This window comes from Thermobia domestica, chromosome 8 (genome assembly GCF_964235325.1).
Source record: "Thermobia domestica chromosome 8, izTheDome1.hap1.1, whole genome shotgun sequence".
Classification (NCBI taxonomy): Eukaryota; Metazoa; Arthropoda; class Insecta; order Zygentoma; family Lepismatidae; genus Thermobia; species Thermobia domestica.
The window spans coordinates 1,964,280-1,982,104 of NC_137461.1; the positions used below are offsets into that span (position 1 = coordinate 1,964,280).

Consider the following 17,825-nt stretch of genomic DNA (forward strand, 5'->3'; position numbering starts at 1 on the left):
AATATAAAATATCCAAGGGAGACAGGACTTTTAAAATTTCCATGCTGCCCACCAACCTATGGTTGAGGTGAGGAAGAAGGCGACCCATATGGAGATTTACCACTAATCATCCGTCATCAGAATGTATGCATCCAACTGTAATCAAATTCGGTGCAAACCTAAGTGTAACGGTGAGACAAACGAGACTGCATTTACGGAGCAGTCTCGGATACTGAAGCCTACAAACGCCGCAAGGACATTCCCTAACTCCGTAGCTACGGTGGAACAAGGCCATAAGAGTATAACCAGGATCTCTCTCGGTCTGAAATCAGAAAACTGTCATGAATGTCAAGAAATTTAGCTTTTTGGTCACGATTTTCTTTATCTGTACAGATATAAGTAGAGACTGGAAAATCAGTACAAATATGAACTTCCTCAGCGGTTCACTGGCAATACACATTATATCTTATTTACGGAAGAAAAGCTGATCTCCACTGAGGGGTTCTTGAGCGTCTAGAATGACCAAAAAATAAATAAATGAAATAGTTTAACGTCCCACGATTATGCCCTTTAGGCTAAGGGAGACTATGAATAAGGTAAGTGAATGACGATGGAATAATTGGTGGAATATTAATGTGGGAGGAAACGGAAGTACCCCGAGAAAACCCACGGATACGATGTTGTCCTCCCCAAAATTACTTGGACGGGGATCGAACCACGCACCAGAGGTAAATGCTCTACCACTGAGCCACCGTGCCTACTCTAAAATGACAGAGTATATGCAACGTCATCAATGGAATTTTTTCGTTGCAAAACGTGCAACAAGCGTAATATCCCGCCGCGGGGATGTGAGGTTGAGGGTCTGATATCATGAAGTTACAAAACTTCATTTCTATGAAACGAGTAAAAAGCGTAGTGTGAACCACCAGTCTGTTGTTCCGAACTACATGGCAAAGTCGACCCTGATGTGACTCCATGTTCCCAGTTTCATTACGGCGGACAAAAGTTCAGCTCCAACCCCTTTAAGGTTAGTTTAAAGGGAAAGTTTTGCCGATAGATGTCACTACAGTCTTCGTATCTCTCTCATGTATTTTTTACCTTTCACGAAAATTCACAATTTCTCTCACAAATTTCAACCCAGAGATTTCAAATTTTTAGAGAAGGAACTTCATAACCTGAAAGGGATATCCAAACCTTTAACAATATAACAGTTTCAACAACGAAGAAAATTCTAGATAAGAAATCGGCACGGATTGTTGCCTTCGATAGGTTATGAAGATCCTTCTCCAAAAATTTGAAGTCTGTACGTTAAAACTTGTAAGAGAAATTGTAAATTTTCGTGAAAGGTAAAAAATGCATGAGAGAGATACGAAGACTGTAGTGACTGGAAAAACTTGTCCCTTTACACCAACCTTAATGTGTGATTCAAATTAGAGGCCCCGGTCTACTCAAGATATCGTCCTAATACGCATCCATGGAAGACGCCCTTGTGCGAGTAATAGCAATGCTGTGTGATGCTATTAACGACTGCTTAACACTTTGTCGGCGTGTGTAATCGCCCGTGGGGTTATTTCTAATAACCTGTACCTGTCGCTTGTGCATTGGACTGCAGCCAATAAAAAACTGTATACAATATACAGTATTTATGCTTACACTTGCTTGTGTATCCTAGTGCTATTAAAATTATTATTCGATTTTTTTTTCTTATACCATTATTCGAATTTTAACAGCACTAATGTAGAAATCAACATCGAAAAACCAAAAGTCATGAGAATATCTCGTGGAAATGTGCCGTTACGGGCCAGAGTAGAACAAAGAGAACTTGAAGAGGTTGATAATTTCAAGTATCTGACAAATCTTTTGACGAGAGATGCTTATTACAACAAAGAGATAATGTCAATAATTGCCATATCCAAAGAAGTATTCAACAAGAAAAGGCCATTCTTAATTAGCAGCCTTAATATTGACTAAGACAGAAATTGGGGAAGTGCTACATATGGAGCATTGGACTCTATGGTTCAAAGACATGGACATTACGGAAGTTAGAGAAGAAATATTTAGAGAGCTTCGAAATGTGGGGTTGGAGGAAGATAAAGATAAAATGGACAGAGAGAGCAACAAACGAATACATTTTAAAACGGATAGGAGAGAAGAGAACGTTTCTAGCCATCATCCTTCATAGAAAGGCCAATTGGATTGGTCACATGTTGCGAAGAAATTGTCTTCTTCATGCCGTCCATAAAAGGAAAGGTAGAAATAAAGCGAGGAATAGGAAGAAGAGGAGCACAACTGATCGATGATTTGAAAAATAGAAGAAAATATTGGAAGTTAAATGAGGAAGCTGAAGATCGTTAAATGTGGAAGTAACATTTCCAGGCAAAACGCAGAATACTTAATAATAATAATAATGTGTACCACCTACCGACATGTGTATCTAGAATAGGTAAATCCACAAAACATCTCCGTACTATATAGGACTGGAGACAATCGATTCTTATTGGTGCTGACTGGCAGTGAAATCGCTACAGCGCAGTGTCTGCTATTGAACTTCGTTGATATCACACATTTAAGTATATTGGGTGTCTGCAATGTGTATGTGTGTGTGTGTGCTGTATGAACTCCCATTTTTAAAAAGTACTCTAGATAGAACTCAAGTCAGTCACAAATTACTCTTCCCGTTCCAAAATTCAAATTTTTGATAACTGCCTAGAACTCCTTGTAACTAACTTTGTTTTTCAACAGGTGAAATTACAATAATGACTGGGAAAGATGTACAGAATTTTTATTTTTCAGAATAAAACATTTATTTCCTTCCTAGTAACAATACTATATGATAAATATTCAATCATACTGCCATTTGTAACTGTTATAATACCACTCAAAAAGTGTTCAGTCTTTTGTAGGAAAACTAGAAAACAAAAATATGTCTTTTTCGCACTTGCACTCACACGTTTTTATCCATCATATTGGTGTTTCATTTACGTCTATAAAAAGCACTCTTTTTCGAGGAAGTGGAAACTCACTGTCTGCTGCTGAGGAAACCACGTCCTCCGAATCCACTTTCTTTTTCGCCACCGAATACAACTCGGACGTCTCTACAACAACTGTGGAGCACAACTTCCCCGTCTCCTCATTCGTCGTCGTCACGGAGATAATGTTCCCGTCTAAGCTGTCGGCAGCCACACTCGACGCAATGGTCGTCGTATCACACGCGATCTGGTCTGTCCGTAGCCCAGTGGACGTGGTGTAGAAACTCTCGATCCCAGAGTCCTTTTGGTCCAGAGGAACACAATCATCAGGAACTCCCGTCGCCCCAGAGTCTGGCTGGCTAACAATCAGGCCGTTCACTTCCACCCACGAAGGGCTTTTGCCGTAGCCAACGTCACCAGACTCAGGAAACACGGCCATTGTCTCGGTGGGTTTCCCGAGGCCCTCGGCTTCCTCCACGGTGTCTGGCAGAGACATGTTCAAGGTTTCAGGCAAGACTAGCGCCATCAATCCTGCCACCACGGACATTGAGCCAAAGGTAACAAATGGAACATAATCGTAAGTGTAGTCGCCCTGAAAATAAGTAAATTATCAATCAATTGAATAAATATACAGTGGAAGTTCAGATTTACACAGTAAGTAAACAATACCATGCTTTTTAGCCTATTATTAGATTCATTATGATTAACCTTTAACATACAGTACAGTAATTTTAAAATAGGCACAGACTATGAGCAGACTCAAATAGCAAATGGACTTCACTGCTAGTGTTTTATGGGGTCCTGAAATCTACCTTCTGTAGCTTGTTGCCTTCAATGGTTTAACAGGGTTTAGATTGAAATTCTGGTATTGTTATCCCTGAGTAAGTATATTTTCCCTCACACTGCGAACATTATAATTTATAGTTAGATTTAGATTTAAAAAAAAAAAAAAAGTTTCTACCAACCCCAACGCAATCGGTTTTATTTTTGAAATGCAGTAGAAGCTTACTGTAAATATTTGTTATGAATCCAACTTCCTGTATTTGAATTACGATGAAAACACTAGTATCAAAAGAAAGTTATACATTAACGATATATTTAATGTCTCGGCATTCTGAATACATTCGTTCACAAAAGCAAGTAAGCGCATATCATAATTTGGTGTGTGTGTGTGATTATCTACAACCGAAAACTTATCTTCTCTTCCTGTAGCATTTTAAATTTCGGTTTGTTTTTCTTTCAAGGCTTAAGTTTTAAATCTTTTGGCGCTCCTCAAGTTTATTACTTAAAAAGAAAAAAAAAAAAAAAAATTCATCGTTTTGAAATCTGTCTTCATTCTTTTGAGGTGTTCTGTATATCTTCTGTGGGCAGCTAAAAGAAATTTCCAGATTCTTGTGTGAAATATTTCCATGACTTTAGACATATTTTGAAGTTTTCCCCTGACTTTCTAAATTTTGATTTTAATAAAGTCTTTTAATTCATATTGGACAACTCATCTCTATATCTAGTATAATTATTGAATAATAAACAAAGAGTAGCGCAACACGATATAGTATTCTGTTTCTTGAATAGTATCTAAATGTTTAAACGAAACCCTACAGAAATGTCCTCACAAAACAATATGTTCTAGTGCAGTACATGTTCACTGTGGTCTCGCTATAGACAAGTTGTTCTCAAACTGGATGTCGTAAGCTACTGAAAGATTGAAGCGAGTAGGATCCTTACGGAAAGTAAAATAAAGATGTCGTATACAGTAAAAACGAACGAAAGATGTAAATTACGACCGTAAATTCATTCCTTACCCAAGATTGTTATTGTATTTTAAGTTTACAACCAGTTTCCAGCATCTATGCTACATCAGACGTGGGTCTATAGCTTAACATGGAATTCTACTATATGAAGTCCCATTAGGAATCGAACCCAGGTCTCCTCTGCTAATCACAGCTAAGATGAAGCTATAATTGTACAATAGTTTCAACCTCCACACAACAGGAATGATTTTCAATCCTCATAGAAAACATACGATATTTTTCGTGAAAAGCGGAAGCTTTTTATGGCAATTATCCTGGAAGATGTACTTTAAGTTTAGGGAAAGGCTGAATTGAAGACTATCGGAACCGTTTTTGATTCCTAGCTATAGAGATCACTAATCTGAAAGAAAAATGTCAAATCGCTCATGTCAATTTACCCAGTCTCACCATAAATACTATCCCAAAGTCTCAAGTACATTGACACAAAATGGTTAGAGATATTTTAATATCCTAATAACATGAGTTACATGAATGCATTATGAATTCAAAATGGCCATCATTAGCATGCACACAGTCCTTAAGTCTTTGTGGCCACTCATCAATACATTACGCAATACATCAACTGGAAAATCTGCAGCTGCCTTCCGAAGAAACTGCTTTAATTCAATATTGAAATGTGTCTTCTTGCAAGCCATCTCTTGAAGCTTAGACTTCAATTTGTAGTCCAAAGGGTTTAGGTCCGGACTTGTAGAAAGCCAATCTGAAGTGGAAATGAAGTCCGGAACATTTGCCTCCAGCCACTGCTGGGTTGTTCATGCCGTATGTGCTGGGGCTGAGTCCTGCTGAAAGCTCAATTTCTGTCCATGGAAGAGGGTATTGGTGAGATTCTTGACTAGTCTCTCAAGCACTGTCTCCTGGTACACTTTGGCTGACGTTTTGACCTCCTTTTTACAGAAATGGAGCTCCGTTGTGCCCTCGTAGTTCTCACTCCACCACACCATGACTCAAGGCAGGATGCTGACCCCTCTGGATCCTTGGAGGCTCTTCACCAGCTTCTATTGAGGATGTGCCATATATCCTGTCATTTTGGGTATTGAAAGACTCCTCAACACTGAAAATCTTGTAAACAGTAAAAAGGATTCGACGGTGCCCTGGTGATTTGCCTATCTTGTGCAGCCCTATCACGGCTAGAGATGCAAGGGCTCGAGAAAAAACCGGCTTTTTTGGAAAAAAACTCGGTTTTTTCTGCTTTGCTTTTTTGCTTGGGAAATTTTGGGCTTTTTTCAAAATACTGCTTTAAATTGATAAAACAGACTTTGTATCGCTTCTCTATAACACAAAAAATCATTTAATTAGTGGTTGATGCTGATAATAATATAAAACATCGAAAATAAACTATGAATTTCGAAAAAAATATTTCAAACAATTTTTCTTCAACATATTTACATTATGAATTCCACAGGATTAACCAATGTATATAATAAGAATTTTTTAACCTCCTATATACAAAAGTAAGCAGAGTTGGCAAGAACCGTGGTTGTTTTTGAAAATGCCAAAAACCCGTTTTTTGGGGGATGTTTAAACCAGGCTTTTTTGGTTTAAACCTGGCTTTTTTGACTTAGATTTTTTGCTTTATGTATTTATATTACATATTCACAGAAATAAGTTTGTTTCGCCTTGATGTTATTATGCAACAGCGGGCTTATGCCGGAAGAACTCCCATAAGCTTAAAGAAGTGCGGTCAGTAAATTTCTTAAGTTGAGAATCTCCCGCCCTAGCCATTGGGAAAATCCCGTCATTACTTGAAATGTAAGACAATAACGGGAAAATCATGTTATTGCTTTGCATGTAAAATTTAAAGGTCAACGTACCATAATCAGTACGCTAAAACTGAGATATTAAATTACAAATTTAGTACCGGTACGTAGATATCATTGAAAGTCCAATCCAAGCTAATGTTGGAAGCTACGTAGGCAATCGATAAATTTTGCCAATTTCTATCAATATATTTAAGCAATATTGGCTTGTTTATAAAACAACACGCATTTAGGCATGCAGAAATATACAATTTGGTTTGTTTCGTATATTTAGGCTTAACATCCTTACGAAATACCGAGGTTATCAAGGAGAAGACTTTCGCTTAAACTGACATCCGAACCGCTACTTGGGTTACGCATGAAAGAAGGTTTGTGGTTCGACCGAGAATTGAACATGGGACACCTTGATTAAAAGGTGAAAGGGAAATAAAACTATTGCAGGTGGTTTGATATCTGGAAACGTCACCATGAAGTTCACACGATTCGCATTTTTCATTCTTTTTATTTTTGTGGTTTAAACCAGTTATTAAAAAAAAAAAAAAAAAAAAAAAAAAGTTGGTGTAAACCAGCCAACCCTAAAAGTAAACACTTCTTTTTAAAGAATACACAAATAACTAGCAAAATAGTATGTAGTATTTTTACTTCAAAATATTCCATACCCTCTTTTTGAAACAAAATAAAATTAAAATAAAACATAAGAGAAATACTTAGATTTATATGATACACTTAAAGGCTGCACATCTAGAGCTTTTGGTTCTGTATATTCTTGAAATTCTACAGTTAAGTTTTATAGAACCACCATCACAGTTTACCCAATCCTCAAGTTTTCTGAATTTTTAACAAGAGGGATTCAACATATCATTACGGAACTCCCTTCCCCCCCCCCAAAAAAAAAAAGACTACGGAATATATTTAAGTTAAGCTAAATACAACTGCACAACAAACATGACTGAGTGATTAGTTTTTGTGCTTCTATCGGGAAGTCCGGGATTCAACCAGCATTCGACCATTCTGACAAAGCTTTTCTTCATTCCATCTGTGAATGTAGAAATAGTGCGTGTACTGTGAGTTGGGCGACTTCCTTTTTTATTGTTTTTAAATCGTTATTATTACTAATTACCAGCAGTGACGGTTTTGCGAAGGTTAGGGGGGCGGTCTTTCGGACTGAAGCCCGTTCCCCAAAGTTACGGAATGTCTGCAACAAACGAAATATCTATTATTTATGCCTTTACTCATAAACTTTAAGCTCCCGTCAAATAAAAATTACGAATGTTTAAAAAAACTAAACATTAGTAAGAAACCCTTCCCAAAATACTTTTCTAAATCCGCCACTGATTCTCAGTATAAAATGATTTTTAAAGTTGTATCCGGAAGATTATTGCTAAACATATAAACGAAACGAAATATTAGTTATGCCTGTACTCATAAACTTCAAGCACTTCCCAAATAAAATTAGGACTTTTTAGGAAACGAAACAATCAGAAAAAACCCTCCTAAAGTACTTTTCTAAATCCGCTACTGATTATTTGTATAAATTGGTATTTAAGGTTGTGTCCGGAAAATTATTGCTAAATCACTTCACAGCTACAGTATAACAGAAATGTGGAAGTACGGTTTAACGGATATATTGAAAAACGTACGCTTTGACGGATAAATAGAAAAACGGGCAAGTTTAACTTTTGCGCTAGAAGCTAGACTACTAAAAGCTCTTAGAATTGAAACACGGATGACAAACTAGAGAAGAAAAAGATGTCGATAACTCAAAAGTTAAAATAAAGTTAAATAGCCTCTAAAATTACCCTAAAATACTACATTCTTCATGTTAACTTTAATTCGTAAAACATGTGCTCCATCCATCTTGATGGTGAATTTCAGAGCGAAATATCACATTCAGGTCATGGAATTCTTATCTAACTATAGAATATACTACGAGAAAGCTATTTAGATAGAAAAATCATGAAGTTGAAAAAAGCCAAAATTTCCAAAATTCTCGTTTTTTTTTTTTTTTCAAAAAAGCCGGCTTTTTATGTGAAAAAAACCATCGATTCAAAAAAGCCGTTTTTTTGCATCTCTAATCACGGCCACACGATTTTCATACTCATCCCATCTCATTTTGAACACTTACAACTGACACCTTTACACTCCTTCAGCTCACCCAGCAATGTCTCACGCTTCACGATATCGCTCTTGACGTCGCTCGCTTGCACAGGCGGAAGTACAGCCACCCTCAAAAGTTCGGACAGTATTTATGGTAAGACTAGGTATAATTCAGTGGTTTCCCACCTAAATAGAGTCCGATGATTTTTGTCTTTTGAGGCATTGGAAATTACGAAACTATCTTACAATTCAAAAATACTGTCCATTTATTTCGCTAAGGTTATTTAATAAAAATGTCATGATGTAAAAATAGCAGACAATTGACCAGTAATCAGTTTCAAATACTCGATAATTTAAATTGTGGCCAAGTTCTTTATTCTTCAATATATATAAAAAAGAAAAGTAGCTGTCTGGTACGTAACCTCAATGGTCCATATGAAGTTTTTATAATGCGGTCCGTGCGTTTGAACTCTTTAAAGGCTGTACATTCATACTTTTACGAAATAAAGTATCAGTTGTTTCTACAAATTATTGTGGTATCTCATGCGATGGTCAAGTATCTGTTTTCAAAATGTACAGAAATAATATGTAGTAATTTCAAGAAGTCCCCATAAAAAACAACATATTACTTGAAATATAGTATATTAATTATGATCTGTACCTTAGAGCATTCTTGAGAGTCCGGGGACCTATTTCATCATTAAACCGAGCGAAGAAGCTCAAGTGGTAAAGCGTTGGCTTCGCATTCGGGAGGTCTTGGGTTCGATTCCCGCTGCCTGACGGGTTTTCCAGGGTTTCCCTCAGTCCTACCAGGCAAATGCCGGAATGGTACCTACTAAACAGGCCCTGGCCGATACCTTCTCAAATCCTTTCCATTATTGTTGTTGTTATTGTTAGATATCCAGTGTAAAATGGTCTCTGAGCTGTATCTGGTGATTGTTAAATAAATTAATTAATTAATAAACTTTTCAACTTTTTCAAACTGCAAAGTCTTTGCAGGGTGAATTGCTTGTTGAAGCGCGAAGTATGGTACTATAATCAAGGCAGCCATTTGCTTGTTTCTGTGTGGTGATGTATAAGACATCTGAAAAGTTGTACACTTGTGAATGTAACTGAAAAATGGAACAGACTATAAAATTACAAATTAGGATAATATTCTTTTATTACTGTATTATTTGTAATGGAGCAATAAATAACACAATAATAATAAATGTCCAGTAACTGTGCCGTACAGCTTAACCATAGTGTGTGTAGTACTTCTTAAATACTTTTTTCCATGCAATGTTTAAATTTCAAAAATAGCCACGAAAGGAGATAAATACGAGAATTTTTTTACAATGCAAGGAAGATAACTAACTCCAAATACTGTTAAATTTAAGCACTATTTTTTAATATAGAGCCACTTACAACAGTTATTCTTATACAATATTTTGGCGGTATACAGTTCCAACGAGTGAAGTGAATAAAAGAGTAAACTTGGCACTACACGCTCCAGTTAGTATTCTTACGCAGACACGAAACATAGATTGGTTTAGAAATGTTTAACAATAGGAGGCGTTGTTGTATCTTTACGGATAAGGCATGCATGATGTCATTGTGAAAAAAGCTCCCACCAATCTGTGCCAAGTGGTCACTACGATCTAGTATTGCATTTAGTCCGTGTCAAAGCAGGATGCAGCAGGAGGCTCGAGGTGGGGTGAGTCCGTACATAATAGGTGCGTTAGCGCATAATGGAAAATTATTTATTTCAATATTTGCTAATATTATTAATAAGTTAAGTGTCTGCATAAGCTACCAATTGGAGCACACTTTTTTAAAGTCATCTTAATAAATGTACCGCAAAGTCGTTCTGGAACTCTGTGTTACAAAAGCGGTTGATTGGTTGGTTGATAAGAGTTTAGCATCCCTTTCAGCAGTGAGGCTATATGAGACCTACAGCATAACTTGAGGTTTGACCCTCAAGAGCTACCACCGGGATGTTGGTTGATTACATAAAAGGTGCTGACAATAGAGTTCGCAGGACTACTTTACTCAAGCTTTCTTCAAGAAAGTTTTGTCCGGGATAAGACCAAATCACAATGGGAGTCGGCTGCATTGGAACAGGATATGCCATACCCAAGAGTGATGTGATCGCAATTTAATTTATCTCAGCTCAGCTCCGGATATAGGGAGATCGACCGAACTCTGGGGCAAAGCAGGCCTGGAAAAAACAATGCTTGTACTGTTGTGGAAACAATTACGTTTGACATACCATACATTTGAGCGCCATTTCCAACTAATAAAGACAAAGAAATATCGTCGGCGGCAATTCAAAACCTGCTATGTGCATTTTGCAGGAGAAGCGAAAAACAGTATCCTGGTTAGCTTTTTGGCTTTATAAAAGTGATGTTATAAGTAATATTTGATGCTGCACGTAACTGGTACCTTCTCAAGTTACTTGAAAAGGTATCAAGTTACGTGCAGCATCAAATATTACTTATAACATCACTTTTATAAAGCCAAAAAGCTAACCAGGATACTGTTTTTCGCTTCTCCTGCAAAATGCACATAGCAGGTTTTGAATTGCCGCCGACGATATACTTCTCTTGCTGTAAGGGCTTTACTCCGTTTTGTTCTTATCAAAGCCGTACAAATTTGCTCCAACGAAAATTCCACTTGTTCACTTGTCAAGTGAAAGCATTGCGGAATGTCAACTGCACTTGATAAACATATTAACTATCCTGTACATATCGTAAACGACAATGTCTCTTACTCAGTCATTCAAGCAAAACGTAACTTCTCTTTGCGAAATACAACACAACATTGCAAATTCTTGTTTTGTACTTTTTTTGTTCTGGTGGAACATAAATCAGAAATTTCTGCAAAGCTTTTGCAAGTTTTTGCTTTTCACTTTGCAGAATTTGTTTTTCGTGGAACAGAAACCTTGCTGCAAACTCCAAAGTAAAAAATTACCACGTTTAATGGTGGAATAGGCCCCAAGTTTAGTGTATTGTTAATATTCAGATGTCTACATAGATTCTTTTTCTCCTTTGATGACATTTTTCTGAAGTTCAGAAAAATTGTTTTACATTTGGACAGATTAAAATTCAAGTGCTGCAAGTCCTATTTTCTCTGTACTCCAGAAATTATCGCAAAAGGTGTAATAAATTCAACACCAAGTTTCCTTTATCACTAGGACTTTCACTGACATCTGTTGGCATTTTAACGAAGCTGCGACACTGACTTATTCAAAGCTGTCTCCTGTGTCTAAGTCTTCCTTTTTGCAAGGATTACTTATACTGGTGTAACTTTAACCCGTCCATTTTCTTTCGATCAAAGATTTTAACAATATTCATTCTTTATTGAAAGTAATGAAGGAATGATAGATTTCGTACTCAATAGCCTGGAAATATATAATTTGCTAGTTATTATTACTTTTGTAAAATTACGTGGGTCATTCAGGAAAAAAAAAAAAAAAAATTGCGCATACAGCCCGTGCAGTTGCTTCATGGGAGCCAGTTATATATTCATTACTTCCAGTTCCTGGACAGTTGGTGTCGGAGAGCAGTTAATGTGATAACGACTGCGCCGATAACAGCAAATTCCTCCCGACTGTGAGATAAGTGGGATTTGGTTCTTACAATCAGAAAATGCGAAATCTTGAGACATTCATTGGAGATTTGTAGCCCACGATAAAGATGTAATGAATGAGGCCAGTGTCGGGAAGTGGTGCTTAATGTTCAAGAATGTCAGAGCAGATGTACACAGCAACGAAAGATCGGTAACAAGCGTCTGTCATCACACAGATGCTGCGAAACAAAAGTGGATCCATTCGAGAGATTCACGATTAGTGAAGCGCATGATCAATGTTCTGAAGTGCTGCGAATAACTGTGTACGAAATTGTCATCGAACAATTGAAGTTCCACAAAATTTGTACGCGGAATATGGCACTGATGTTTACAAAAAACCTGAAATCAAATTTTTCAGTTTTACGTCCCATGGTTATGCTGGCTAGAATAAAGGAGACGAAAGCAATGGTGGAATGAAGAAACTGGAAGGAAACGGGAGAACTCCGAGAAAACCCATCCACTTGGAGCAAGCTGAGATCGAACCAGGGACTCGATGCTTACAGACGTCAACGTAACTTCAAGAATGCTGCACCGACAAAATGGTAACGCGTTCATTCATCACGGTTTTCTGGGCTTTTCTAGTGGTTATTCTCAGATGATTTAATGTATCATACGAAAATGCTTATGCCTGTTGTGTTACTCTTCGACAGGCTATTCAGAACAGCCACAGAGACTAGCTCTTGTATGGCGTTGAACCGATCCATGACAATGCACGGCTGCATATCTCCCACGAGAGAGAAACCTTGCTGCGTGATGAATTCCATTCGAACTCATATGAGCAACTACCTTATAGTCCAGATCTGGGTCCTTCGGATTATCATCTATTCACGAAGATGAAGGAGTGTCTTGCTGATAAACGCTTTGCGGATGATAAGGACCAAAAGGCAGGTGTCATGGACTGATTGAATCATCCAGTGACAACCAGGTACGAAGAAGGGATCCTGATGTCGAGGTAGTTTTTTATTTATTTTTTAATGTCCTACGATTATGCCCTTTAGACTAAAGCAGATTATGATTAAGGTAAGTGAATGATGATGAAAGAATTAATGGAATGAAAATGTGGGAAGAATCGGGAATATTCCCAGAAAATGCACGGACACGATGCTGTCCACCACAGATTTACTTGGCCGTAATCAAACCAGGGACCCCACGCACAAGAAGTAAACGGTTTACCACTGAGCCACCGTGCCTCCTTACTATGTGAAGTAGATATAAGTATGTATTATAATGTGTACATCCTGGTTTTCTATGGCTGTCACTACATATCACTGTGTGGTTAATCGTTCTTCACTTTTCAAATGACTCACGTACTTTTCCTGAGAATTCAATACTCACCAAAAGCAACACCTGCGGAGCCAGCAAACTGCCGACTCTTCCCCAGAATGCGCATTGGCCCATGCCAGCTGTGCGGAGGACCGTTGGGAAAAGCTCCGAAGAGAAAATAAAGATGGCGCAGAAACAGCTGACAATGGTCGATTTCCCTATCAACGCTAGGGCTGTTCTCAACACACTCAGCGACTCTAAAAAGAAAAATAAATCGGAATTAAAATAGCTTAAACTAATCTTGATTTATAAATGATACATCAATTATTAATATTCGGAGAGAGATACATATTGTTTACTTAACTGCATTTTACAAAGGCTGTTCGAAAACAAACGTTATTTTGGTGCTCTACTTCCAAACAACGTCACGAGGCGACCTATTCAGTGAAGTGTAGTTCACTTCATTAGCTAATGATAGAGCGAGCTGCGAGGAAGATTAGCTTAAGTTTCTCTATGCTACAGAAACTTAACCACACACAATATCTTACAAATAGGTATATAACAATTATTCGCTATTAATTATATTACATGTTTGCTCCTTCTCGAACTAATGGCCTGCGCTGTTGACAGGACAAACGCGCATCCTTTTTTCCGATTCTAAGTACGCTTTTGAGGGAAGACTGCACCGCAACCTGAACCTCAGCATCCGTTTCAAATTGCAGACCGCGTAATACTAACATCGGCAAAAAGCAGAAACCATCATTTCGACAATTGCCGAGGCCGATAAATCATGTCGAACACAATCTTGAATCATACAACGTTATTCCGTTTTTATATTCAGAATCTCAACTCGAGAATCCTGGAGTGAAAAATGAACACATCTTTGCACGACTCCTGAGCGTAGACAAGTTAAAAAATAATAATAAATAAATAAATAAATAAAAAAAAACATTCGGCGAGCTGTTTTGGTCACACTACATGCCTACACTATTGTGGGATAGACTAGTGATGATGTTTGGACATACGAGCGCCACCAATACTTATTTTCGAAGATCTAAATGAGAAGAAAGTGTCTCTAATCCGTATTATAGTTTTAAGAAAGTAAACCAAAGAAACTTCCAAAATAGAATTTCACAGAGGTTAATGACTTCTTATCAAAGTTAATGCATGAATTATGTACTTCTTTTAAAGACACTACTTATTTGCTACCAACTTATGGGAGATGTCCCCTCCTAATATTTGTAAAACGGTTTTCGTTCTCCCCCCTTCCAATATTTCAAGTATCTTAGGTCAACTATGACCCAAAAGAGGCTCATCCATGTAATAGTTTGCTATGTTCATAAAACAATGTTAGGCATAGTGGATATGAAAAAAAGTAGCATAAAAGTTTGTTTCCAATTATGAAGAAAAGAAAAAAAAAGCAGTCAGTTTTTGACTCTATGAAAGTGAAAGTGGAATAAACTGTAAAGTAATAAACTGTTTTTGTTTAGATAGGGAGCAGCAAAGCGAGTTTAGTTTAGCTTTAAAAAAAAATGCAACTACTTTTTAAAACTGTACATTGTTGAGCCTCATTTACATTAGTTGTAAGCTTGTAAGCCTAAAACCTGTTTTTAAAAGTTTATTGTTTCTGAATATTCACTTCACCCTATCCTTTATCATTATTTCGACATACACTTGGTATCATTTAAGCATAGCGGATAGAATCTAATAAGTGTGCGCTCTCCGCAAGCTTTCCATTTAAAAAGCATTAACAGCGGCGAAACCTCGAAACTTTCGCGCTGCTATCGCATTAGCTCCCAACTTCAGTAGTTCAGAAAATCCCGCGTTTGTTTCTATAACTAGTTGTGAGGTGTTTTTAAGAATTGTTGCCGGGCGTGCTTATTTTTTTTTTTTAATTATTATTATTATTTTACACAAGTTACTCGGTGTAAGCAAAGAAGTTTTTTCTTGTTTTTCTTGTTTCTGTGAAAGTTTGAGTTGAGATAGGAATTATTTTCCTAGCTTTGAACAAACAGTGATGAAACCTATTAAGTATTTCTGTTCTTCATAGATTGTCCCCTATTTGTGTTGTGTATTTGTGTGTGCCTGTGAATTCATTGAAATATTCTACAGCGTAGTGTTGTGTTACATTGTGTTGTGCAGTTGTAAAGTTAATTAGGATGCCCAGCTGTTTCGTGCCGGGCTGCAAGTCAGGATATGGTCACAATAAATGTAGTGAAAGAAGACACTATTTTAAACCTCCACGGGACAAAGCCTTGTTTCAGAAGTGGGCAAAGGCAATTCCACGAAAAGATCTCCCGCTGACAGAGAAAAGAAGCGTGTGCGATCTTCACTTCTCTGAAGATTTAATTGTAAAGGTCGATAAGTTTCAAATACAGGGAAAGATAGTAGAACTTCCCAGAAAAAAATGGTGTCTCCGATCTGATGCTGTACCCCACTTATTTCCCAATTTGCCCTCTTATTTCAGCACTAAAAATGTGAATAAAAGGAAAGCACCGAAGAAAAGGGAATAGCAGAGATAATAAAGTGCAGGCGGTAAAAATCTCTGACAACAGTGCAGTGACAAGTCCGGACGACATTCATCAACACCAGTCAACAAGTACTGACTCAGTTGGAAACGATCAAAATATTTTTTGCTTGCAAAATAAAGTTAAAACATTATCGAGAACCCTAGCAGCAAATAAAAGGAAACTAATTTTAGCAAAACAGAAAATCTCGTCTTTGGAAAAAGAAGTCGCTCTTATGAAAAAAAGGACAAAAACAGGCCACGAGAAAAGTTATGCTGACGAGAAACCTCTTACTCGGAAGCAGAAAATGGTGATTGACATGATGATTAAAAAGTGCAATGTTAAAAGTGCAAAAGGTATGCGTTATTCCGATGAGTTTTTGTTAGAGAGCTGCTTGTTAAAAATAAAATCACCTAAAGGATATAAGCACTGCATGAAACATGAACTCTTGCCACTTCCAACAATGACACATTTAAGAAAACTGCTAAAGGGCTTCAAGTGCTCTTATGGAATAAACGAACACGCTGTTAATGCAATTTCAGAAGCATGTAATAATGACGACAATAATCGCCTAGGTATTTTGGTATTTGATGAGGTGAAACTTAAAGAGGAACTCCGATTTAATGCAAACAAGCTTAAATTTGATGGATTTGTTGATTTAGGAGAAGAGACACCAGAAGAAGCAAAGTACCAATTAGCAAACCATGCACTTATGTTTACGTTTGTTCCACTGTTGCAAAATTGGATTCAACCTGTCGCCATTTATGCTAGCAAAAATTCAACTCCGGGTGATATATTAGCGAAAATATTGCTTCAAATTGTAATTAATATGGAAAATGCAGGTATACAAATAATGGGTTTTGTATCAGATGGTAGCCAATCAAATAAAAGGGTTTGGACATGTTTAGGCATCAGTGGAAAAAAATCTAATATTAATTGTAGCATCCCTCATCCATCAGAAAACAGCAGGCTACTTTGGGCGTTTTCTGATGCTGTTCATATATTGAAGTGCATTCGAAACCACTTTCACGACAAAAATACGGTACTGTACAAGAACCAACTTATTTACTTTGATATATATAGAAAAGTTTATGATGCTGATACGTCACCATCATTTGCTGGATTACGGGTCTGCCCAAAACTAAGTCCATCTCATTTAGAACCTTCCAGTTTTCAGAGGATGAACGCAAGATTAGCATTTCAGCTTTTCAGTGCTACTATGGCCAAAAGTATACAATTCTTCCGTGATATTTGTACAGCTGGGTTTGAAGATAGTGAATCAACAGAAATGTTCACACGGGATATAAACAATTTGGCAGATGCTTTGAATTCGTCGCTTCCTAGCAAAGCTTTATACCGGAATTCTGAATCACATAAAACGTTGCTCGAAATGATGAATGTGATAAATTCTCTTGGAAATACTTTCGCATCGGAACGTACTCTTGAATCGTTAAGAGTAACATTGAAAAGTACACTGGAGGTAGCAGAATATTTGTGGAGCCGTGGATTTCGTTACATTCTCACTGCAAAATTTAATCAAGATCCTCTTGAAAGACATTTCGGCATTTTGCGCAGTTTAAGTTGTGACGATCACCCTTCCACAATAGACTTCCTTCAATTGCACATGTTGCAGTCCATTTATGTCCCCATTAAAAATGCTCTTACTAAAGATGGAAATTGTAAGTCACAGATTGACACGCCTTTATCGTCTTTAGTAACGAAAATGCGAACCTTGGCAAAACAGAATGAAGAACAAAATCAAAACCTTCGGCAATGTGCAGAAAAATGTATTGAGCGAAAAATCAAGATTGATGCTTGTCTGCCTCGGGACTT

The 17,825-nt window shown here is 37.3% G+C and overlaps 1 protein-coding gene across 2 annotated transcripts in view; it reads right to left on the reverse strand.

Moving 5' to 3' along the window:
- Nucleotides 1-2,740: 2,740 nt before the first annotated feature.
- Nucleotides 2,741-17,825, reverse strand: part of LOC145692633 (organic anion transporter 3-like) — a 127,334-nt gene continuing 112,249 nt past the window's right edge. For both annotated transcript variants that reach the window (XM_081767973.1, XM_081767972.1), the window contains 2 exons: nt 13,558-13,742; nt 2,741-3,540 (listed from right to left, as the gene is read on the reverse strand). In XM_081767973.1, the coding sequence (XP_081624099.1) occupies nt 2,941-3,540; nt 13,558-13,742 (785 nt within the window). In that variant the 3' untranslated portion in view covers nt 2,741-2,940. The remainder of the gene's footprint in view (nt 3,541-13,557; nt 13,743-17,825) is intronic.